The sequence below is a fragment of the Miniopterus schreibersii genome (genome assembly GCF_964146895.1).
Source record: "Miniopterus schreibersii genome assembly, chromosome: 20".
NCBI lineage: Eukaryota > Metazoa > Chordata > Mammalia > Chiroptera > Miniopteridae > Miniopterus > Miniopterus schreibersii.
In genome coordinates, this window is record NC_138122.1 from 11,566,022 (window position 1) to 11,591,033 (window position 25,012).

Below are 25,012 nucleotides of genomic sequence, written 5' to 3' on the forward strand. Positions count from 1 at the left end.
GGCACTGAGACAGAGCAAAGCTGTGTATATGAGATAGAAATCGTGTTCTCTCTGAGCGCCCCAGATTCCCCACGTGCATGACTCAGGCGGTAACACAGGCAGGCGGAAGAGAATGAAAAGTTAGTTCCAAGACCACCTAACCAGTGAGAGTTCCACCTCCAGGATCCAAGGAGCATCGAGGCCTAGTCCTGACCCAAAGGAGGAGATAAAAATTCCTCCCCAGGAAACCCACCTTTTTGCAGAGCTGGAGAACTTGCTGTTTCACAGCCTTAGCTAGACAATGCTGGCTTGATTAGCAAATATTAGAATTGGGAGAAACAAGCATTGATGCAAGTAAAAGAATATTCCGCTGCTGATTTAAAGACAAGTGAATCGCTAAATATTTTTATTAGCAGCAAATTTGCTGCTTGCTGGAACTAATTTCACGCCCTGTAGATATGGTGCTTAAGTTGGAAATGGCGTTAAATTGCTCTCTCCTTGAGGCGCGTAAGGCTTCTCTGGTGGCAACCACCACTAGATGGCACAGACAAGGTAGCTCCTCTAAGACAGGCAGCTTTGGAGCCAATCAGAGGGACGTCCACAGGAAGTCCCGCCCTCCACTTCCCTTCAGCTTCCAAAGAAAGGTTTGTGTCTAAAAATCCAAACCTTTTTAAAAGAGAGTTGACTAGAAAGGAGTGTTCCTCCTAAGGCTCTTGAGTTTCCCAGTTCAGTCTTTTCTCTAAATTCACGTTATTCTTTTAGTCAGTACATGCAATTTGGCAATCAGGTGTAACATACAGTTTACTGTGTGTGGATCCTGTCTTTCCAACTCCACCACACAGCTCCCAGAAGGGAGAGTGAGCAGACAGGTACAACTTGCAGGTCAAGGAGCTAGAATAGAAGAACTGAGGCAAAGATGGTAGCACAAAGGATGAAACCAGGCTAGACCAAGGCTGAACCAAAAACGCAGAGATCTCGGCAGACGGGGGAGGTGAAAGCAGGTGACAATCCATAGTGGAGGCCAGGCCAGCTCTGAGGGTGGGAACTGATGTGGCTCAGATGCCAGAGCCAGAGGACACATGAAATAGTAAAGGTCAGAGCAAGCTGTGGGGGAACAAACAGACCAACAGAATGCAGAACAAATGCCTAAGGACAAAAAAGGGAACAGTCCAAAAGGTCAAAGCAACAGTTAGGAACTAGGTAGAAGCTGGAGAAGGTGCAACACGCACACATACACATACACAAATGGACTGAGCTGCTCATTAAACAGATGCTTAGTGGTCAGATAATACTAGAACCAACATGGGTTCACTAATCCTAAGTCTGCCAAGTTGAACTCATTTCCTTGTCAACAGAGTTGCGTAGCTGATACATCAGATCACATTACTTACTCTCTTGCCTAATGGCTGCTGACTTGGCTAAACTTTTCACCTACAGGGTAAAGCCTTAACTCCTCACCCTGTCTCTTTCTTGCCACTCATTTCCCTGAACCTGGCGCTCTGCCCACAGGAGAATGTTTGCTGTTCCCAAACCTTCTGAAGACGTTCACTACTCCGTGGTTGGCTATCACATTTTTTCACTCTGGAATATCTTCCCATCTCCACTCTCCACTCATCTCACCAAAATCCCACATATCTTTCAAGGCCAATTAAGATGTTCCTTCTTTTGTGAAGCCCTCCTCTCTCCTCCACATGAAGAAGTAATCTCCCCTTGCTCTGTGTGCTCTGTATACTCTTTATACTGCTAATGTATAGCATGATATAATATAAACTATCTATTACCTATTCTATATTATATTGGGAAAACTATAACTCTAATACAACTTAGAGGTAACACATATTTAATTATACACATACTGATTTGTAGCTGGTGTATATATGTGTCACCAGTGCCGAACTGCAAGCTCTTTAAGACAAGAATATCTTGATTATTTTTATGTCCTCAGCACTTAATACAGAACCTAGAAGATAGGAGGTCAACAATAAACATTTACGGATTTGAACGGGAATAAATGCCAAACACAATGTATCTTCAAAGTTACCACCATGAATAATGCTGTAAAATGGATCATTAGGCGGAACTCAAGCTGTCTGAACACATACCCAGATGGAAGCAGACCTCAAGTGCTACCAAGTTCTAGCCTAGAAAACATTTTTATTAGTAACTTGGATTAAAACATACAACAAATGTTTATCAAATGTGCAAGGAAATCCACTCACCTCACTGAAAAGAGAATCAAGACTTTAAAAATGAATCTAATAGGCTGAAATCTAGTAATCTGGAAAACTAACAAGGTAAAGTTTAAATAATGTAAAGACCTATATTTAAACTTCAAAAATAAACTGCACATATGGAGTATAGTGGAGATTTTGCTTGGCAGTAATTAATGTGCAGAAGAGTTAGAAGCTCCAGTTCATCAAAAACTTTAAAAGCAAACTAGGAAGTGACCCAGTAGCAAACTCAGAAGACTAGAGTTCCTGATGGCCATAGAGTGTCCAACTCAAATAAGCAGTAATGGCGTCACTGTGCCTTTGGAGCTTATGTGAAGTATTATGAACAATTCTAGTGCCAGATTCTAAAAGATGCTTTAATAAACCACAGTTCACCCAGAAAGCTGTGACAGAGACAGTAAAGAGCCTAGAAACAATGAAATAAACAAACAGTGAGTGAACTGTGTGCTTAACTTGGAAAACTGAAAACTAAGGGGAGGTTTCATTGGTATCTTCAAATATTTTTAAAGTGGCCTTTTATGTGTTGCTACAAATGGCAAAGCTAGACAGTGAGTAGGAATTATGAGGAGGCAGCATTTGGCTCAGTATAGGAAAGGATTTTGTAAAATGTACAGCCATCCAACAACGAAGTAGGCAACTTTGGGAGGTTGAGAGCTCCCAACCCTGAACATAATTTATGCAAAGGCCAGATAACTAGATAAATATAAGAGATTTATGGCAGAGATTATTTTTATATATACAAATTATAAATACCTTCCCTTGTTAAACTTTCAGTGTGTCATCAGAATCTGCAAGATACTATCTAACATCATTCTCACATGATGCAAGCCCTTCATGACACTATCCCGATGACCTCCTGGCTTCCTCTTCTTCCCTTCCCCGCCTCCCATGCCTTCAGCCCCAGCCCACTGCACACCATGGACACTCTGAACTCCTCGCCCATCACCTATTCTATTCTTGCTCATAGCTCTGGAAACCTGCATGTGCTGTTCCTTGTGCCTGAAATCCCTTTCCTCTTACTCCCTGTGGCTAATTTCCAGTCACTCATAAAGACCCTGTTCAAGTGTCACCTTGGAAATCTTCCCTGACCCCTCTGTTTCCTGTCCTATACTTAGGAAGCACCCCAGATTTACCTCTGATGTGGCCTTTATCACAAAAGGCGTTTTGCTTGTTTGTCTCAAACAGACAATTGGAAGAAAGGGACTATGCCTCCTGCGTTTCTAACCACTGCTTAATGAATGGTAGATATTCAGTGTTTGAAGTGAACTGCCTCAGGCCTTTTTCCTTAGGTCAAAACATGATCAAGGGGCCAGGCAGGCTCTAGTTTACTCAGCGGGCATTCATTCATCCCCAGAAACAGAGGCTCTGGGGAAATGACCCATTCGAGAATGGCTGTCCTTCTCAGCTGCAGACCACCCACCGAAGCGATTCTACTCTGTGCTTCCCTTCTCTTTAAGAAATCTGGCTTCATTGTTATTCCTCCAGCCACCTGTCCTTCGCCACACCCTCTTTTCTTCTTCTTGTCCCCTACTTATGTGCTTCCTAGCACCCCTAACTGTCTCAGCCAGGGGGGTATGCTGGCAAAGCAATCGGAGAAGCAATTCTATTTATTATCATTTATTTATTAGATTAACTAGCATCACATCTACTGCCCTCAAGGCCTCTGAGTTGGTGTACCAAACTCATACATTAGTACTTTCTATTCAGGATAATTTGGATCGTGCCCCAAAGCTAGCAAGACTGGTTCTGAGGCAGAAATCCCCAGAACTGAAATCTTCAAGGCTTCTTTCCCTCCTTGTGGACAGTGGTCCTCACCGATGAAACATGGAATGTTTGTGAGCTGGGCCATACCCAGGGATTTGTGCACTTCTGAGAGAAGTATATTCCTAAAACTGATTTAGTTCTGAGATCTCTTTCCTAAGTATTGGGTCTTTCAATCAAGGACCGATTTCTAAAAAACCCTTTCAATTTCAGCAGTTGAGAGTTCAAATAAGATGTATACCCATATTTTAAAATCCTTGATTATGGGTCTGGCCATCTCCTTCCACTCAGAGCTCAATAACTATGGCTGCACTACCCACAGCCTCAGCTTGACCTTGCTCCAAAATACCCCGAGAGAACAGACTAAAAGTGCTCATTGGTGTGACCCCAGCTGAACGAACAGGAGCATTTTTTGGCTGCTTCTTGGACACAGTGTGCTTGACACCTTGTAAGGAAGCACAGGGCTCGGGCCTGTCATGGGCTGTAGCAAGGCCTCCAGACATCTGCTAATCCAGAAGCCCCATGGTTCTCCTAATACTCTCACACTCCCCATAAAACATCATGAGCTTCCTCCCCCATCTACCAAATGTTCCTGCGTAGGCTCCAGCTGAGCTTGCCATACATACCCTCCCAACAGCTGCCTGGTGGTGTGCCTCTCGGGCTGCAGTCCTCTCCTCCACAAGAGATGAGGAAATCAGAACTCACAGAAGCCATCTCCTGCCAGCCGCTTCCTATCAGCTGCCCAGAAAGGAGCGCCGACCGCAAACCCAGCACTGGGTAGGGCCAGTGCTAAAAGGTTCTCCTGCTGCGTGATGCTTCATACCCTCCTCCTAACCGTAGGTGAACAAAGGGACATGAAACTCCCCTGTACCACCACCCTTGGGACTCTCGGGAGAGGATGCTGTTTACCAGGAACCAAGAAATCTTGCCCACCCTGCAGATGCAGAGAAACGAGCCTTCCACTCCACATACTGGGAAGCAATCTCCAAAGCTAGTTAGTGGCTTCATAGTACCAGACCTTAGCCTGCATTAACTGGTATCGGGCACACTCATTCTGCTTTCAACTTTTGGCAGGCACATCAGATCATGTCACTTCTCTGTGCCAAACTCTTCCAATGGCTCCCATGTCACTCAAGCTACCCCCGCCTCCTTTGCTGGCCCTCTCAGGGCCGTCCTGCCTGAGTGGCCCTCGGCCCTTCACTCTCTCACTTCGGGTCACTGAGATGTTGCTATTCGGAGAGACGGGTCCTCCATCAGCTGTGTAAGACAAAACCCCACCCTGCATGCCTGCACCCCATGTTTCTTCTTCAGAGCCCTTGAAACCAGCAGATTTTTTACGTATTTATTTGTTGATTTTTCGGCTCCTCCCACCGGAATGCAAGTTCCATGAAAGCAGGGCTTTTTTGTGCATTCTTTAGCCCCACTTTTCAGGCACACAGGAATGAATATTCAGTATAAATATTTGTCAAATGAGTGAACAAACGGTGAATGAATGTCTGCTCGCAGGCTTCCATACTAACGGTGCATGATTACCGGCACTGAGCAGATAAGGAGCTGGTGCTTGGCAAACAATGGGGGCCCCTGTCCTCTATTATGCTGTTCAGAAAACAGAGGCTAAAAGTCGAACCTAAGATTCACATAAACCAACAACCCCCCCATTTGCCAGGCCTCCAGCTTTTCAAATCGTGATGCGCATAATCAGAGTTCCTCTCCCTGCCTGTCCACCAGCCTTCTTTGGTTTAAGAAACAGATCTTAGAACTCCTCCCAGCATGAAGGACCCTTCCAGCTATCAAATAAGTCAAATGGAGCCAATCTTCTGGTGACGGAGCGCACTAAAACACTTAATTTGGTACTTGCTAATGTTAAAGTAGGCCAAGTCCTTTCTTGTTTGGGCAAAACAGCCCTTTTAGAGGATAGACAAAATACCTGACTCCCACTTGTTGAGCCAATTGGTTACATTTTCTCTGAAGGACACTTTGATTTGTAAGAACTGGCAAATAATTTAGAAATCAAAGCATGTTACTTGTCTTGTCCATTTCTGAGCCCCACTGAAGACGGAATTCATCCCTGTTCTCCAAACCAGGGGAGGCAGAGGCTTCCACGAGACGCAATGCTGCAATAATGCCGAAGGGAGCTGTCCAGGTTTGCTTTCCACTCTATTGTCTAACTCTGTCTGCTCCCTCATCTCCCGGAATCCAGGCTTAATAATTTACAGCGGAAAGACATTTAATAAATAAACGGCCAGATTGGAGCTGTCAGCACTGCACAATGGGGCTGTTTGCATCAGCACCCGCTCTCCCAGCTTGCTTCAGCTAAAACAATCCCGCTTGCTATTTTCATAAAATTAGCTCCTCTGCAGTTTCTATTAATCAGAGCGTTGTTGGGTGAGAATTGTACTGGGATTTCATCACCATCTGACTTCAGCCGCTTTGTGAATATGATGAATTTTTATCACCTTTATGAGTGGCAGAGAAGGTAAAAAAAACTTGGGTGGGCTGATGTGAGTGGGCGAAGGGCTCTTCCTTCACCACTGAGGTCTAACATGAGAACCCAGGTCAGTCTCCCATGCCACACTCGGAGCAGCATTCTCCCCCAAACACATCCTTTATATATCTACAGTTCCAAATCTTTTTGGGGTCATGGGCTCTTAAAAATCTTAGGAAAGCTAAGGATACTCTCCCCAGAAAAGCCCACACAGGTAAACATACACTAAACCTCACCAGTGGGCTGGCTTGTGGACACTCCCTCCCCACTCTCCCCTCTCCACACATACGTCGCATCCCTTGCCTCTGGAGTGAAATCTGGGTTCTGGGCCTTTCTAACCATCTTCACCTCCCGTAAGAACCTTAAACTAGAACAGAGGCAGCCACCTCTGAATTATTTTGCTGAAGGAGAAAGATTTTGTACAAGAAAGGGCATAAAAGTGAGAAAGTTTTTCATGATGGCCATACATATCTTTGAGAAATGAGAAAAATGGAAAATAGAAGACAATTCATATTGGCTACAATACTGAAAGTCCAAGTATCCTCAATTGATTACTGTGCACTGTACTTGTCTGGATAAGACATGAGATCAAAATCAGGAAAGTGCTAAATCTCCTTGCCTCCAGACTACACAGCACCTATCCCACCCTAAGGAAGACATAGCATATAGGAAAGAAATCTTGAGCCAACAGAACCAGGGATCTACTACCACTGACCATGTGATTTTAGGCAAGAAGTAACTTGTCTCTATCAATGGGGGATTTTTAAAAAATTAACACTGCATGATTTCCAAAGTCTGTTTCAGTTCCAACAGTCCATGGGATCTGATCCATTAATGACCTCTAAGATAGTAAAGGACAGAACTTTGTCTTATGGGCCCAATAGTAAGTATTTTAGGCGTATGGGCCAGACAGTCTCTGTATTAACTGCTTCCCTCTGCCATAGACAACATGCAAATGAATAAGATGTCCATGCTTCAGTAAAACTTGACTTATGGACACTGAGATTTGAATTTCATATAATTTCACATTTTTCTTTCTTTGACTTTCCCCCCAACCATTTAAAAATGTAAAAATATGAGCATACACAGAATAGATGGCAAGTCCAATTGGGCTACAGGCCATAGTTAGCTGATCCCTGGTCTATAGCATAAGGTAAATATTATAATCTAGAAAATCATGGTGGTAATTCTGGGTGAACTTGGAAGATCAGTAACTACTGACATATAAGTGGAGGGAAGTTTTTGTTTTCCCAGTTTTCCAATTTAGCAGAATAGAACAGTGGTAGCTTTTGAGTCTCAGCTAAATGCCAACAATTACTTAAGTTTTAGGCACATTTTCAGAACATACCTGCAGAAATGCAAAAATAATCACACATAGGAAAATTTAGGGCTCCCCATCAGAAAAAGTTTTGACAACCATAAAATGAACAAGAAAAGTTTTGTCTTCTCTGAAATCATTTCTTGTACTCCGTTAGCCTAATAACCTCTTTTTTGTTACCTTATCTCTCTATCAGGCAGCACAACAAATGATCTTGCACATTTGAGAAAAAGGAAATTAGACATAGGTGTTTTATTGCTGCTGTTGCTTGGACTTTTTTGCTTAGGAGAAGAGAAAACTGTGATTAAACAAAATGATGTGCACACCAAATGGCATCTATGTGCACTGAACAAGTATACTATGAGTGATACATATATGGCAGAGATGTGGAGCAATGTGGAGAGACACCGTGTAACTCGGTGTACAGAAGACAATTTTTAAAAAGAGAAAAACTGGATAGTCAAGTAATCAATCTTCTTTGGAGTAAATTTTGATTAAGAGATGACAAAATATAGTGACACCAGTGCTATGGCGACAGCACTTCTTTTGATTTCAATGAAAGGGTAGGATAGCATTATTTAATCAGCAAACTAACACCTCTTCACAGTTAGGGAGTTAGGTAGAGGTGGGGCTTAGGGAGAAGTTACCTTCTTATGAGAGAGAAAACCTAAAATGTTATATCCAGTTGGGAAGATGTAAGAAGTCTGGAGTGTCTCCTCGCTCATGCCATATTCTTAATTTATAATTTAACGAAAGTCAGTTTGATCATTGGAAGTGTAAGAAGATTAGCTATCCCAAACTCAAACTTTGAACACTTTCCCCCAAAACATTAAGGGCTCAGAACTGGTACTGACCCATTGGTCTACTCAATGTTATTTTCCATTCTCTGTTTCCACTCCGGCTTAGACCAGTTTCCCCATTTCCTAGATACTCCGTGTTTATTCTTGTCTCAGTCTCTTGCTCAAACTATTTTCTCTCCCTGGATACCCTTCCATCTCTGTTCCACCTTTCCCATTCCTACCCATATGCCAGGGCTCAGCATTTAGTTCTGGCTATACCATGAAGGCCCACATTAATTCTAGCCAAAACAATATTTCCTCCAAACAACACAAGTGAAGACGTGCTCTGAAAACTACAAAATGCTCTGTAAATATGAAGTATTATCATCATCTTTGGAGCAATTAACTATAAGTTTGGCCCATTGTTGTATCTTGCTTTAAAGCATTTTCTAATTGTTTCCTATCCTATTGACATTAGCAAACCACAAGCCATTAAGGCAGGAGTCACGTGGTATTTCTTCTGCATCCTCACAGTTCCTAACCAGTGCTTAGCGACAGTTAACACTCAATTCCAATGAAATGAATTGATCAGAATAATGGCTTTCTTAACCACCGAGCTCCTCATTGGCCCAAGTAAGGCCAACTTGTTAACCACACGAGAAATCACTGGTTAGTACGTATGACTGTAAATGAAACCTTGAAAGTAGAATAAATTTGAGACCTACATTCAAAGGAGTTCAACAGTCTTCTTCCATTTCACTCTTAGAGCTAGGATTCAGCATGGGACTTCCTAAGTCAAAGGTGCACTGTTCCAGGATTGAATCACACGCTTCACGACCTCTGAGAATGTTGTCTAAAGTCAAAGGTTCAATCAGTGCGACAGCTCTCAGGTCGGGTACCATCCTGATTTTTGTTTTCCCTTCCTGGTCCAGCTCTGGAGCGCGCATCCTCTGTCCTACTTCCTTTGGTTAGCCTGGCTTATGGGTCTTTGGGTCTAACAGGCTACAGCCTCGGAACAAAATCGTGGCAAGTTGTGGTTCGCAGGGAGGCGAGGGCACGGACGGCTCCCGTTACCGACGCCTGGCGGTGAGGCTACAGAAGAGGCGCTTGACGGACCCTGGCCTCTCTCCCCGGCTCTGTCCTGTGAGTAGAAGGATCCTCGCCACAGTCTACTTCATAAGGATGACGGGAGAATAAGGCCGCATAAAAAGGAAGGGGAGGTAAGAATAAAGGAAAACGTGATGCTGTCACAACTAGTGCTTCGTACTCGGCTCTCTCCGAGAGACATTGTTGAGGAACCTGAATAACTGGACCTGCGCCCCCCACCCCCGGCCCCACGTTGAGGCCAAATCTGATTTGCCCACCGGCGCCAGTGGGTCAGGGACTGAGGTGCTCATTAGACCCCGAAACAGGCACTAAAGTCCAGACTGCTGTACCTATCTCCTCACTTCAAGATGAAGGGAAGTGTTGCGGGGACCCAGCGCATCCCAGCAGGGCTGTGCAGTCTCCATAGTAACAGCAAGGGAGGCCGGGAAAGCAGCTCTTTTCCGCCCTACAACCCGCCCTCGGGCTAGACTGGCCAATGAACTGGTGGGTTACCTAGGGGATGGTGTGATTGACAATGGGTGGGGCGTGCGCCGAGCCCGGGCTGCCTCTATCCAATCGAGCTCGAGGCGGGGGTTCCAAGACTGAGGGCTACAACCAATAGGAGGGCGTCACAGGGTGCGACGTGCCCACCCACCACGCTGCCCGAGCCGCGGCGGGCGTAGGCAAATAAGGGGAAGCTGGACGTTGAAAGACCGGCGCTGATTGGCGAATGTGGGGCCGCCTGGATGAAAGCCCACTTGTGATTCGTTCTGTGTAGACCAAAGTCCTCGGGGCTGAAACCAGCCTGACTGCGAGATGTGAGTACGCATCGCTTTGGGGGTCCCCGGGAGGGCGCAGGTGAGGAGGGTGCGGAGGGGAGGATGGCGGAGGAGAGAATGGCTGAGGCCGGAGCCAGGGAGCTGGGCCGGAGGAGGCCGGGAGAGGCGGGGCGCTGACCCCTCAAAACCCGCAACCTAGCTAGATGCCCTGATCGGGAATCGAACCCGTGACCATTTGGCACACGGATGACGCTCCAGCCAACTGAGCCACACCGGCCAGGGCTAGACAGGTTATTTTATTCCAGCTCCAATCTACCTGTTTTAAATGCACAGCCCTTAAGTAAATGGACTTGCTCTGGAAGCCAGGTAGTCTAGACCATCCGTTCTCAAAGAAGGTTTGAAAAAGCCCTGGACATTAAATAAAAACACTGTCGTTGTTGTTGTTTTTAATCAAAGTTTACTTAATAATTTAGCTATTCCAGTATGGTTGGAAATAATGTAAGTATTACTCACATTAAAATCACACTGAATTACCAAGATGAAATGACTAGATGTTCACTCCTTCCCCACAAGAGCATTCGATGCTGTAGCCAGCCCTTCCTCTTCTAAACTCTTAGTGAGAAAACGCCCAGTTTGGTTATAAAATGTTGAACTTCGTTCTTGTAACCGCTTGGGGATATTTGTCTCATTACTCTATTGCCAGACCATATACCAAACCCAATGTTTCATGAACTTTTACGCTTTCGTGAAGGACTGATGGTCAGTATTTCTAATGACCAGCTTCAGCTGCCCAGAGGTGGAATTGCTGGGTCATAAGGCAGTTCCATTTTTAATTTTTTGAGAAACCTCCATACTGTTATCCATAGTGAATACATTAATCTGCATTCCCACCAACAGTGCACGAGGGTTCCCTTTTTACCACATCCTCACCAACACCGTTGTTTGTTAATTTATTGATAATAGGCATTCTGACAGGTGTGAGCTGATATCTCATTGTGACGATTAGTGACATTGAGCATCTTTCCATATGTCTGTTGGCCGTGTATATGTCTTCTTTGGAGAAGTGTCTATTCAGGTCCTTTGCCCATTTTTTAATTGTTTGGTTTTTTGGTGTTGAGTTTTATAAGTTCTTTATAAATTTGGGGTATTAACCCTTTATCAGATGTATCACTGGCAAATATGTTCTCCTGTACAGTGAGTTGTCTTTTCATTTTGTTGATGGTTTCTTTTGCTGTACAAAAAACCTGTCTCATTGCTAAGGCCTTCTTCCTAGACTCCTTTCCATCTCCACAGCTAAGAAAGATTTCTGACCTTCAGCGTCTCTTACCTACAGAACTGCAATAGTATCCCAATTGGTCACCAGTCTCTGTTCTCTGATCTCAATTCATAGGCACCCTGCACCACCAGTTACCTTTTTAAAACTTAAGAATTATCTGAAAATTATCAAAAATAGTAAGTATCACACTGGGTAGTATAATAAATACCTATGCTCTACAAACTAGATTAACTAACATTTTGGCACATCTGCTTAAGTTTTGGGTTTTTTTAATTTTTATTTTAAAGAAAGAAAACATCATAGATTTTGTTCAGATCCCCTTTGATCTCTTTCCTGGCCCCATTCCCCGTCCCTCCTCCCTCCTCAGAGGCAGACACTCTTCTGAAACTGTTATGCATTATTCAAGCCTATGTTTTTATACTTTTACTGTATATGTATCATAAACTATATATTGCTATTAGGTGCTTTTTTAATTTTAAAAATACAAGTATTATCCTATGGGCTTCATTTTGCAACTTGCTTTTGCCACTCAACATTATTTCTGAGATATATTTATATCAATACAGATAGATGAAGTTTACTCATTTCGTGTTCATTGGGACTACATAACATTGCATCCATTCTCTTATTGGTGGACATTCAGGTTTTTCCAGATGTTTTGCTATTATAAACTAACATCCTTGTACATGTCTCTCTGTGCTAGAGTTTCCCCATAACATTGGTTCTCCAAGCAGGTGGTGCTGCCCTTTGCCCATTCTGGGATTCATGGGGGCCTATTTGAGTATCACTATGATTTTGGAGGCACGACTGGGGTTCACAGAGCAGGGCTGGGATGGTCGATGTTCTGTGATGCATGGGACAGCCCCTTGCTGTGAAGAACTGCCCTGCATCCTTTACAGCTTTTGAGTGTCCCACAGGATACTCATTTCTAATCTGAGCCTAAGTCTAACTTTATTTTTTTGTACAAACATAATGTATTTTTTGGCAGAGTTGGATATAGTTAAAATTTCCAGGAATGCAACTCTGATTTAAATGAAGGGGAAATTATACTTATTTGTGATTTGGAACTTGAACAAGAGTTGTTCATCACTCTAGAAAAATCACATAACCGAAGGCAGCCCAGCTCGTGGTATTTGAGCTGCCATCCAACGCACCTGCATCAGCCTGTGTTTTGTACTTCTGCGTTCATGGCGAGTCTAAGTTTAGGTGCAAGCATCTGACTGCCGTGCTTCATTACGTATTCTACTGTAGTCAGCCCAACGCTTGTATATTTAAGCATATGCTGTTTTATAATGAATCCCTTTCCATTTAAAATTGGTTCCTGTGTGTAATATAAAGTAGAGATCTAATTTTATTATTTTCTGATTGGATAGTCATTGGTCCCAACACCATCTATGAAATCCACTGAATCATAAACCCAACTCTGTCTGGTCCAGAGCCCTCATCAATGCATGGATCTGTCTCCGGGTTCCCAGTTTTATTCTGCTGGTCCATGTGTCTTTATGCCGCTATCACACTGTTTTAATTACCTTGGTTTTATAATGTGTCTGTGGCAGTTGGTAACAAGAAAGGCAAGTTTCCATCCTAGTTCTTAAAATTGTTTTTGCTGTTCTTGTGCTTTTGCTCTTCCATATGAATTTAGGATCAGTTTTCAAGTTCCACACAAAAAATATTATTTTGAGATTTGGGGTTAGAATGCCATTGAGTGGATAGATTAAGGAAAATTAAGATCTATTAAAGTTGAACTGTCTCATATAGGAACATGAGTCATTTCTCTATTCAGGTCTGTTTTACTTTTCTATTCAGATCTTTTAAAAACTCTTTGAATAAAATTTATCATTTTTACTATAAAAATCTTAACACATCTTTTGTTGGATTTATTCCTACTTAGACATATATACATATTCATACACATCTTTTTATTATGAACGTTTCAAATATATTCAAAAGTATAGAAGATAGAGTAGCAAACACTCATCGCCCAGTTTCAACAATTAACTCATGAGCAGTCTTTTTTTATGTCGGCCCCCGTCACCTCATCTCCCCAGGTAATTACAAAGTCCCTAGACATTGTCGTGTGTGGTCTGTGTTATGTGCGTGTGTATTATGCATCTCACAGATTATTTTTTAGCAATATAATCACATTAAAAAACATTTTTCACTTAAAAAATAAACAACAGTTCCCTAATATCATCAAATATCCAGCTACTGTACAGTTCAGATTCCCCAGGTGTCTTTTTTACAGTTGGTTGGTTTGAAACCAAAGTCCATATATTACATTTGGCTGATAGGTCCCTTCAGACTCTTTCTCTAAAGGGAACTTTTTAATATAAACTTTTTAGTGAAATGTAACACACATACAGAAAAGTATACAAGTCAGAAGTACATAGTTAGATAAAATTTAACAACATTAGCAAAGCCATCTAACAACACCCAGATCAAGAAACAGAATTTCTTCAGCACCCCAGAATCCTCTTCATGCTCCCTCCACTCACTACTTTCTGCAAGGTAGCCATACCCCTGACTTCTAACCCCAAAATTAGTTTGACCTGTTTCTGAACATTATACACATGGAATTGCACAGTACAAACTCTTTTGCCTCTGGCCTTTTTCAGTCAATTTGTGAGAAGCTCATCCATCTTGCTGGGTGTAGTCGTAGTTGGTTCATTCTCACTGCTTTCTGCTTTCATTGTATGAATGAATAGATTGTGTGTATAGCACCACATTTTATCCATTCAACTGATGAATATCTGGGTGGTTTCTGTTTTTAGTTATTTCAAATAGGGCTGCGCTGAACTTTCCTACATGTCTTGGCGAGCCTCTGTGTGCATTTCTGTTGGGAGTACACCCAGGAACCGAGGAGCTGGGCCTGGGACTCGCGTGTAGTCAGCTTTATCCGATAGGGCCACGTAGTCTCCAGAGCGGCTGGAACGATTCCCACTCAGCTGCAGCGTGTGGGTTCCTCACACCTTTGACAACACTTGCTGTTGTCTGTCATTTTCATTTTAGCCATTCTGGCGGTTTCCATTTGTAATTTCCCAATCACTAATAAAGTGGAGCACCTTTTCGCGTATTTACTGGCCATGTGCATATCCTTTGTCAGTTTTTATTCAGTTACCTCTTCTCTAACATGGATATAATAATACCTACCGCAGGAGCTGATTGCCGTGGTTAAGTGAGATAGATTTGTAAGGTACTTAGCACACAGGGAATGTTCACAAAGAACGGTGGCTCCCCTCCGCCACCTCTTTTCTTCAAGGACTTAGGTGTCTCCTTCCTTTTGTGAGTAAACTCAGCAGTAGAGTGGGGCATTTGACTTGTGGTTGCCAAAGCTCATACCATGGACTTAACCAGAAAGCTCCCACTTCCACATCGGCCCTGGTGCCCTCGGGCCCGGTTCCTTTTTCAGCCCCCCATTAGGGTTTTGTACCAACGGAGAGTTCAGCTTTCTACTGCGGGCTGGGCGAAGACAGACTAGAAACCAAATTTGGAATGACCCGCGCAGAGCAGAAAGCAGCGTCTCAGTCCTCACCAGAGAGGAAGGCTTGGCTCTCAATGTCTGATTCCTGTTAGGCCTCTGAGACTGGACGTTCCCCCAAACCTGGCACACCGGTCATCAGAAATCCCCCATAACCGCTTTGGACTTTCTGTATTTGGCTGAATGCTGTCTTGCACCCCAGGAGCATGCCGGTGGGCAGCACCCGGAGCTGAGAGGACACCTCGCCTGCCCTGGGCCCAGGGCTGAGCGGAGTGCAGGGCTCACGCGTCCTGTCCCCACAGATGGCGGGCACTGTGCTCGGGGTGGGCACCGGCGTGTTCGTCTTAGCTCTGCTCTGGGTGCTGGCGCTGCTGCTGTGTGCACTGCTGTCCCGAGCCTCCGGTGCAGCCAGGTAAGGCATTCTCTCCCCCCGGGGAATCCCAGGTAATACAATTTGAAGCAAAATTGCTGATTCTCATTACACATTTAGAATTCAGAAGGTCCTTCTTGTAATTACTGGCAGCACATTTTAACCTCTTATCATAGCTCTAAGTGTGTTACTGGCTCTGCAGCAGAGGTAGGAGAAGGAAGGTGGTATTTGCAGTCCTTGCTGCGGAGGAGATGGGGGGACATGAGATGAAAGGAAAACCTACTTTTACTGCCTGTTGGATTTCTTGGGGGTGTACCTGTGTGAGTTTCTTCATTGTTCAGACTGTGGCAGATGCTCAGTCCAGTCCCCAAGGCTCTAGACCTGGGTCCAGGGACACTGCAGACACACTGGCTCCCCATCAGGCACAAGGTCCAGGAGAGAGTCAGTCCATACACTGACACAGCGACATTGTGGCGTTGTATCCTTGGCCGGACAGTGTCACCATAAAGCAGCGAGTTACCTAATTTATTAAAGTAAAACAAACGTAGAAGTTGGGGGAGGGAGGGGCTGCTTTGGTTTTCCATGATTATGGCTGAACAGAGGCAAAAATGAAAACTCCCAGTTCCCATTCTTAGGAGTCTGGAATGACTGGGAGCAAACAGGAATGCATCCAGTTGGTACCTGTCTAGGGAGAAGGGCTTTGGGATGACGGGGAAACATTTCTAAATTTATGGGCAGTGTGGACAGCAGGTCCCTGGGCTTTGTCAATGGGCTGAAACAGAGCACTGGCCCCAGGGAGGAGCCCATCAGCCCGACTGGCAGAGAGGAAGCCGCAAAGGGTGCTGTAACACTGTGTCCTTTGACCCCAGGTACTCGGTCATCTTTGTGTTCCTCGGTGCCCTGCTCATCACAGCAGTTCTGCTGCTCCTCCCCCGAGCCAGTGAAATCCCAGCCCCAGAGGCCGAAATGAAGGTAAAACTGTTGGTTTTATTTTACCTCCCGAGTTGTAGCCCTCATTCCTCTTGGCCTGGGCCTCACTCCTCCCCTGCGTGTCCCCTGCTGTCAGTGGGCTGAGCTGCGTTAGAAGATCTGCAGTTAAATTGACGATGAGGAAAGCTCGAGCGAGGTGTAGATTCCCCACCTCTTCACTCAGAATCAGAATCGTAAGCTGTGTCCCCATCGGGATGAATGAGCAGCGTGTCTAACACCCACCTCGCTCGCCCTGTGGAGCAGAGAGAGGGAGATGAGTTAAGAACAGGAATAGACCTGCTCCCCACATCAGAGCGGTCCCTCCCTGGTGGCCTGGGCTCAGGAACTCAGGGCCTGGGCCTAAACTTCTGCTTCTCTCTCTCCTTGTGTTGAATTTTCCATTTCTAATGTGAAGATTACTTTACATAGAGAAGAGCAGTGGGGAAAGGAGACAGGTGTGTTTTGGAAGCGCCAAGTTCCAATAGATGAGTTCAGCACTCAGGCTCCTGGGAGTTCCTTTGGTACCCATTCCTGGGACCACACCCCCACACCCACCTCCCAGAGTGGGTTTCTGTCATCTCATAGTCCTACCTAGGACGCACTCCTCACTCTGGTTCAGTCCTGATTGGGGCTCTGGCTTCTGCAAGCACAGCTGGTCTCAGCCCAGCGATCGTGATACTGGTATCGACTCCGTGTGTCCCATTATGTCTTCTCTCAGCTCCTTTCCTCCCGGCCTCCGCTGTAACTTCTCAAGTAGGAATGGTGATAATAGCTAACAGGGTTTACGGGATTACTGTGTGCAGGGTCCTGAGGTCAGCACATCGTTTGCATGACCTCATTTAAACCTCTAGAGGACCGTACTTGGCCTGAAGTAAGTGCCCTTGTCCCCGCTTTATAGGTAAGGACACTGAGGCCGTAAGGCAAGCATAACTTACCCAAGGCCAGAAAGAGTCTGGATGGGCCAGAAAGACCTGTCCTCTCCCTCACTTGGATGTTGGCATATATAGAAAGAGTCAGAGCAAGGACCAAAGCTGAGCCCTGTCTTCAAAACGTTCATTGTTGGGGTCTCAACAGACTATTAGGGGCCATCACCGAGAGCTCATAAGGGACTGCTTGACACTAGACAACAGCACACGGAATTACATAATTCTGAACCTAATCGGCACATGTTTCCAACACTGTCTAGCACCAGCCATGGCAAAAGGGAGGAAAATCGTTCTGAAACCTCCAAGGGAAATAATACACACAATTTAAGGAGTTGTCTCCGTCCGTGCGAGGTTCTTTGAGCAGCGTTTGAAAACCCCTCTGCTGGTGTGCGTTCCGTGTGTGAGCTGGGGGTAGGCTCCCACCTCGGCTTCCCTGTCTTAAAAGGAGACAACAACGAAGGCCACTTGTTTCTGGACCGCTGCAGATGCAAATGTTGGGGGAAGAACACAGAGCAAACACTGTCCTAAAGTCAGGCCCTCTGTCCTCTGTCATATGAGGCCCAGACCCGGGAGGGAAGAATGGGCTTGAGCAGAAGGTGTCCATCAGCGTGGCCAGCCGACGAGTTCCCGTGGTCAGCTCTGAGAGCCGGCCCCTGCAGCAGCCTGGCTCAATACCCATCAATAATACATGGCCTGGGCCGCCTCCACCCAAGGCCTGCTAATTGGCTAATTAAAAAGTGAAACGTGTCGAACGAGCAAACATGTAGCCCACGGGAGACGTGTTCAGTGCTGGAGCCAAGGTCAAAGTTATGTTAAAGCTGTTTGATCAGATTGCCCTCTGTTCCGAGCTGGCTGTGGGGGGGTCTCTGGAGCAGCCCTTCCTTCGTGGTGTCTTTGGGTCTCGGCGATCGTAGCAGGGTTTGGACCTGACAGGTGCTTGGTGTGTGGCCCCTGTGTTATCCCTTTCCCGCTGCTGCTGTAACAAATGACCACAAACTCAGTGGCTTTCAACACAAATGTCTTCTCTTAAGAGTGAGCTAGAAGTCCAAAATCAGTCTCACTGGGCTACCGTCAAGGGGTCGGAAGGGCTGAATCCCTCTCTAGAGCTTCTAGGGAAGAAAGAATCTGTTTCTTTGCCCTTTCCCTTGGCTGGGGGCGCCCTTGCCCCACCTCCAGAGCCGGGAAGGTAACTGACTCTGCTTCCCTCTCCTACTTGTGAGGACCCTGTGATTACACTGGGCCCGCCTGGGTTAGATCATCCAGGCCAATCTCTCTGTTTTAAGGTCAGCGGATTAGCAAGCTTCGTTCCAGTTCCAGCCTTCATTCTGCTTTGCCGTGGAGTCCAACATATTCCCAGTTTCTGAAAATGAAGATGCGAACATTCTTGTACCATCTTTCTTTCCACCCCAGGCACCTTTCAAGTATTTGGGACTCTCTCCTAGGTGCTGGGTTTTCAAAGCTCCTAGACTGTGGTGTCACCCAGGGTCCTGGTTTGTGTAGCTGCTTCACTGGGTCTGTAGATTAAATTTCTTTTTCTTGCCCAAACTTAAGCTCCGCCATTTGGACCTGGAGACAAGTAGAGCTCTGGCAGTGGACAGTAGACCAGTGGGTAGAGCCAACACTAATTATGGGTTTTTGTCGGCAAAGACTAACGACTTGGGGCCTCAGGTATAACTGGTTGCCAGGCAGCCAACTGTATGATTTGGGGCCCGTGATCTACCTATTCTCTCAGTGTTTTAGTATCTCAGGTAAATGGCCACTTTCCCTAACCCTTGGGATGCTGGGTATGAATGTTAGGGTTCAGAGCTCTTCAGATAAAAGTTTGAAAGGGCCACCTTTTCGTTTCGAAAAATGAACCCTCCAGAATTGGCAATGGGTTATTTTGGGGTGGGATTTTGTGTCCAAGGGATTTATTATGCTATTGTTATGTATGTTTAAAATTCTCCTTGATAAAAAGTTAACAACAGAAAGTTAACAACAAGCAAACTTCTCATGAGTGCTTTCAAATAACATATGATTCCAGAACATAAAAGAGCCCATCCAGAGTGATCACGGTGCTTATGAGCCTCCCATTTTCTCCCTGTACATCAGTACTTCTTTCTTTATCTTGTATTTCCAGCTCAGGGAGTTCAGAGAATGTTCTTTCTTAACCATTTACAAAGGAGACCCAGGGCAGGATGTTACTGGAAGTTACAAATATGAGCAGGCTCTGGGCCCATCATCAAAGAATCCAGACGAGCACAGCCGGGTGCGAAGTGATAGTAATTTCATGGTTGACGTTTCCTTCCCAGATCGTGGATGCCTTTTTCATCGGTCGCTATGTCCTGCTGGCTTTCCTCAGTGCTGTCTTCCTCGGAGGTCTCTTCTTGGTTCTAACTCATCACATCCTGGAGCCAATCTATGCCAAACCACTGAGGTCCTACTGAGCGCTACTCGAGGAAAGGAAACCGAGGCCCGTCCTCTCCCTCGCTTGGATGCTGAGCCAGCCCAGTGACTTCTAACAGCACAGGCTGCCACTTGTCACCGTCTCCTGAGAGACTTGCTGAAAAAGCAGATCTGGGGCAACTCTTATAGGCTTCCAACCATGAGTCCATCTTTTTTGTTCCCCAACAAAGGGGCCCAATTATTAGATCGATGGATAATGGCTACGGAGTTTGGGGTGACTACTTAGGTGGAGAAAACTGCATTAAGGTTGGAAATGAAATTCCTTCCCAAACACCACTGCTGTCCGATGGTGGTGGTGGTTTTCACAGATGTTAACAGGCTTGTGTGTTAAGGGCAAAAGTCATACTTTTTAGCTCAGCCTGCCTTCTACATATCTTGTCTGTAACGCGCAGCCATAGTGAAATGAACGATAGATTGCTTCCCGCCTTCCTGCTCAAAGCAGTCATATTCAGCCCCGCCAAAACCACACAGGGTTGGGATAAGATACAAAAGGCTGAGAGGGCACCAGATGAGTTTCACTGAGAGTCCTACATGGGGCATCCCTGTGGCCAGTGTCTGATGTGGCACCTCTTGTGCACATGGCCTTCCTGGAGGGCATCCCTTAGATAGAAGCAGAAATCATCTTAGTGTCCCCGGCTTGTCATTTTTTCACCAGTGACCGTAGAACAGGTGGTGCTCTACTGTTCCCTTCACAGACAGATCTGGTAGCAAAGAGACTGGGGTGATCCCTACTGTTCGGAAGGTGGAGAGGGAGAGTCGATCAGGGCTTCTGTATAAGGAAACGGGCTACATTTCATAGCCTTTTAAAATTGTATCCTGACAAAAGCTAAATTAGCAGGACACCACCCTCTCCCCACAGCACAGGCCGCTGTCCTATCCACTAGGTGGCGCTGTGTGTTATGTTTTAGAAGGCCCTCAAGCCAGTAAAACACACTCAGGTGATTTTATGACAAGTCCCTTACAATTTTATGACAAGTTTCTTATAAAGATGAAAGTAAAAACTAACATTCTCTACTGACGCGTGCTATCGGATGGTTAATAAAAAAAAGCATCAAAATTATTGTACTGATGTTCAGTCACTAGGGTCTGCAAAGCCGTTCACTCCTGCTGCGCACACTCCTATTGCCCCGCATTCAACATTTTGCGTTGCTCTTCAGTCTACAGCATCAGTCCTGTGCAGCCCGCGTGGCTCAGCGGTGGAGCATCGACCTAGGATCCAGGAGATCCCGGTTCGATTCCCGGTCAGGGCACATGCCCGGGTTGCAGGCTTGATCCCCAGCAGGGAGCATGCAGGAGGCAGCCGATCAATAACTCTCATCATTGTTGTTTTTACCTCTCCCTCTCCCTCTCTCTGAAGTCAATAAAAATATATTTAAAAATATAGTATTAAAGCATTAAAGCATTAGACGTGGCCAAGTGAGCCAGTTTGAGAACTAGGCTCTGAGGCATCTAGGTGGTCCTCCTAACTCCAACCCGGGACAAAGCCATCCAAATTACTTTTAAAGGTTGTTATTCTAACATAGAGAAATCCATTTCTCGTTGTGTTCTCCAGGACAAACTTTTTTTTTTTTTTATCAACTCTATCTTAGTGCTGCTGCAGTTGAAGTGTTTTTGTTTTACTCTGATTTTAATTCAATGTGTGTAGAAACCTGCTGTAATCATTGGAGAGATGAGAAACAGGCAGAGAAATACAGTTAGTAGTGAGGCTCAAACTCGATGCCGGGATCCTGATACCTCATTTCTAAGATAAAGATCACTTTTAGGTTTCAAACAATGCCTTTATTTTTACATTGGTTAATACTATTTCTTAGCAATTTGTACTCACCATTTCTCTAACCCGTATCCAAAAAGTGGTAAAAGTTTCGATAAAGAATTCCTAAGCATTTAATCATAACTTCTTGGCGTAAACCTTCAAGTACCTGGCTGTTGTTACAGAGGAGCAAGTTTCCAGATGTGGGAACCGGAACCACATGGAAATGAGTCTTGAAAAATGCTGATTAACCTCACAGGAGCATAAAATAAAACTCAGGATTGAGGGGGGTTTATAGTTCATGGAGTTCAATCTTGGATCTCTATTTCCATCCCAATATTTGGGAATGTTCCATTTTTCACATGCTGAAATCACAGTTTTTGTATTCAGCGAACACGTGCTGGACATCTCTCTAAGTGCTTTGTAAGTACTATGTAACCCTCATCGCGATGCTACGAGGTAGGTCCCCTTAATGTCCTCATTTCACAGATGGGGAGCAGGCACAGAGTGGGGAGGTGCTTTGCTTGAGGTTACTCAGCAAGAGTTTATAGGAGGCAGGATCTGAAGTCAGGCAGTTTGGCTCCAGTTAGGCTCTTAATGACTATATACTATGTTGCTCCATAAAAATGAAAACAAAGAAAAAGAGGAGAGACCATAGTCAGGTAACACAAACCCAGTTGATAGAAATACCGAGGAGAAGCCACTGAGTCTAGTGGGAAATCTGGAATCTTAGAGGTTGGCCAGGAATCCCGGCAAAAGCAGCTAACCCATGTGGGACCTCGGAGGCAAATTCACTGATCACCTGTGTTTGGCGGGTCTTTGCTCCATTAGACTTTGGCCTCCTTCTTGCTTAGCGGTACTGCACAGCGGGGCAGCTCCTAGATTGTGTTTTCACGAAGGACTCACCCAGCAATCTCTCTTAAGCACTGCCCCCTGCAAAGTTTGATAGTTGTTGGTTTTCAGAGGTACCAGTGTTAGAATCAACACCATAAGCCAAGAATGTGTTTCCTGCTCTCTGTCTCTAGCAGATCATGGTGGTTGCTCTTAACTCGAGGAAAAAAAATGTTTCTAAACCCCCCCACCCCAATACACACCCTTGTCTCACTTTCCTGGGACCTAAGAAATGACAGCAAGGATCAAAACCAGTGCCCATGGACAGAAGAATAAAGTTAATTTTCCTGGCTTTCATCACTCTGTGGGGCATTGTAAGGATGTGCACACAGCCAGTTCCTGCCTCAGAGAACTCGGAGTGGTGACAAGTGTGACATGTATGCAGCACCTAAATACTACCTGGACACCCCTCCACTGTTTTTTTATCTTTGGGGATTTCTTCGATTTTCCTGTCTTCACATTGATGTTGCCCCAGTTTACACTGAGCACACATAATAGTTTCCTATTGCTGCTATAACCGATTACAAGGGACAGTGGTTTAGAACAATACAGATTTATTACCTTATAGCTCTGGAGGTCAGAAATCTGAAATGGGTTCCAAAGAGGCTAAAATAAAGGTTTTGGAGGTTCTAGGGGTGAATCCTGCCGTCTTGCCTTTTCTAGATTCCGCTCAAGGCTGCCCACATTCCTTGGCCCATGGGCCCTTCCTTCCTGTAGCTTCAAAGCCAGCATCTTATCTGACACCTGACACTTGCTTCCCTCTTTGATTCATAAGGAGCCGTGTGATTACCTTGGGCTCACCCTGGTAATCCAGGGTGGTCTCCCCATCTCACAGTCCATCACATCTGCAGTGTCATTTGCCACATAAGGCAATGCGTTCACTGGTCTGGGAGTTAGGATGTGGCCGCCTGGGGGAGGGAGCATCACTCTGCCTCCCACAGAATCGAGGGCCCACCTTCCTTTTCGAAGGATTGCCTCCTTCCACCCTCTCCATGCTCTCCCAGCCCCACTCCTTAATGAACCAAGTCCGCCCCTTTATCTCCAGTGTCGCTCTCCAGTTCTCGGGGTTCCTACTCCAACACTCATGATATGCTAGGAACTTCCTTCCAACTTCAGTTGTGGTGGAAGCCTGGCGTGCTCAGATCTACCGCGAGCTGCTTTTCCTTGCTGCTTTCCTCCCCCTGCTCCCCCACCAGCCCAGCCTCCCAGTGGATCGCTAAAGGAAAAATGCGAAGAGTTATTGCTTTTTAATTACAAGTGCTATTGTAACATCTATAAGGAAGAACACTTTAAGCTTAATTGAGACCAAATGTGAAGTTAAATTAAATGAATAACTAATTAATGTAACGCTCCTGCATTAGCCCCCAGTGAATGCTGAGGCCCAGCGAGAAGGCAGGTACTGGGCCTCTGGGAACAGCCTGTGCCCAGAGCTGAGGTGGGGCTGGGACCTGAGACCTGGGACCTGGGACCTGGGAGACGGTGCGGAAGGTCAGGTGTCAGGTGTTTCCCCAAACTCCCGCCTACAGCCCAGGTCCTTGTTTGTGAGGCCAGGCTCTGAGCTCCCACGCAGGCCTCTCCCTGCGCCACTCTTACCTGGGGCACGAACGGGTGTGTCCCGCTCCTTTCCCTGTCCCTGCCGAGCACGTCAGGGCTTGAGAAGTATTATCTTAGCTTTCTCGCCTCCCTTCCACCCCCTCACCACCTTAGCCACCTGCCAGCCCAAGCCCTGCTCGCATTTCTGTCCCGCACATTTATTCCTCCTGCAGCCTTGGACCACCCTCCTGCCCGCCCCGTCCCTGCAGGCCTGGCTGGGAGATGGCAAAGTCTCTACCCCTAGGGTTTCCTCGTGTGTCCTTGTGTCGTTTATAAACACTTTCATATCCCCCCTTTAGCCTCTCACTAGACAAGCTCTTCCAGGGCAGGCAGTGCCCACACCCATTAGCCTCCGTTCACCCCAGTCCTCCGAGGTGGGTAATGTTTTTACTGTTTTCTAGGTGAGGAAACAGGCTTGACGCAAGTGAGTGGCGAGGCTGGGGGAGAGAGACCTAAAAAATGCCAAAGGAAAAAAAATGCCAAAGAGGAACAAGTCCCCTCGCTCTCACCCTGCCCCGTTGGCAGCGAAAGCAAGCTGGCAGCTGGCAGTTGGCGAGTGCAGACTCTGCTCCTCTATCCCCAGGGACAGGCGGGGGCCCAGGGGCAAGCTGGTCTCTACCACGGGGTTAGGGCACCACCTAGCGGCCCCCGAGGGATGACGTCAGACACACCTTTATGGTCTTGAAAGAAACAGTGCCTTGAACCCCGGCCCCGGGCCTGGGGGTCTTAAGGACCAGAGGCCCCCCCAGGCTCCCGCTTTCAAAGCCAGAGTATCGGGCACTTGATGACTTATGTGTATGTCCCCCCCGGATGTGTACCACCCGTTTTACATTGAGGGACTGTACCCAGCTAACGCACTGGCCCGGACAGTGTCCCAGCTCATGCAGTGGTGGAAT

At 45.9% G+C, this 25,012-nt stretch overlaps 2 protein-coding genes across 6 annotated transcripts in view; one reads left to right on the plus strand and one right to left on the minus strand.

Moving 5' to 3' along the window:
- Positions 1-9,344, minus strand: part of PKNOX2 (PBX/knotted 1 homeobox 2) — a 257,258-nt gene extending 247,914 nt beyond the window's left edge. Inside the window, exon 1 of the mRNA XM_081123538.1 lies at positions 9,279-9,344. The gene's annotated coding sequence lies outside the window, so the exon portion shown is untranslated. The remainder of the gene's footprint in view (positions 1-9,278) is intronic.
- Positions 9,345-10,306: 962 nt separating this feature from the next.
- TMEM218 (transmembrane protein 218) lies at positions 10,307-21,749 on the plus strand. Of its 5 annotated transcripts, none has more exons than XM_081123540.1 (4): positions 10,307-10,457; positions 15,375-15,584; positions 16,412-16,514; positions 19,729-21,749. In XM_081123540.1, exons 2-4 carry the CDS (start codon positions 15,475-15,477, stop codon positions 19,861-19,863), a joined length of 348 nt encoding a protein of 115 aa, XP_080979666.1. In that variant the 5' UTR covers positions 10,307-10,457; positions 15,375-15,474; the 3' UTR covers positions 19,864-21,749. The 5 variants fall into 5 exon arrangements, with proteins under 5 accessions (XP_080979666.1, XP_080979669.1, XP_080979667.1 ...); XM_081123543.1 differs by having other exon boundaries at positions 10,310-10,457; positions 15,475-15,584; positions 19,729-21,256; XM_081123541.1 differs by having other exon boundaries at positions 10,421-10,497; positions 19,729-21,250.
- Positions 21,750-25,012: the final 3,263 nt, after the last annotated feature.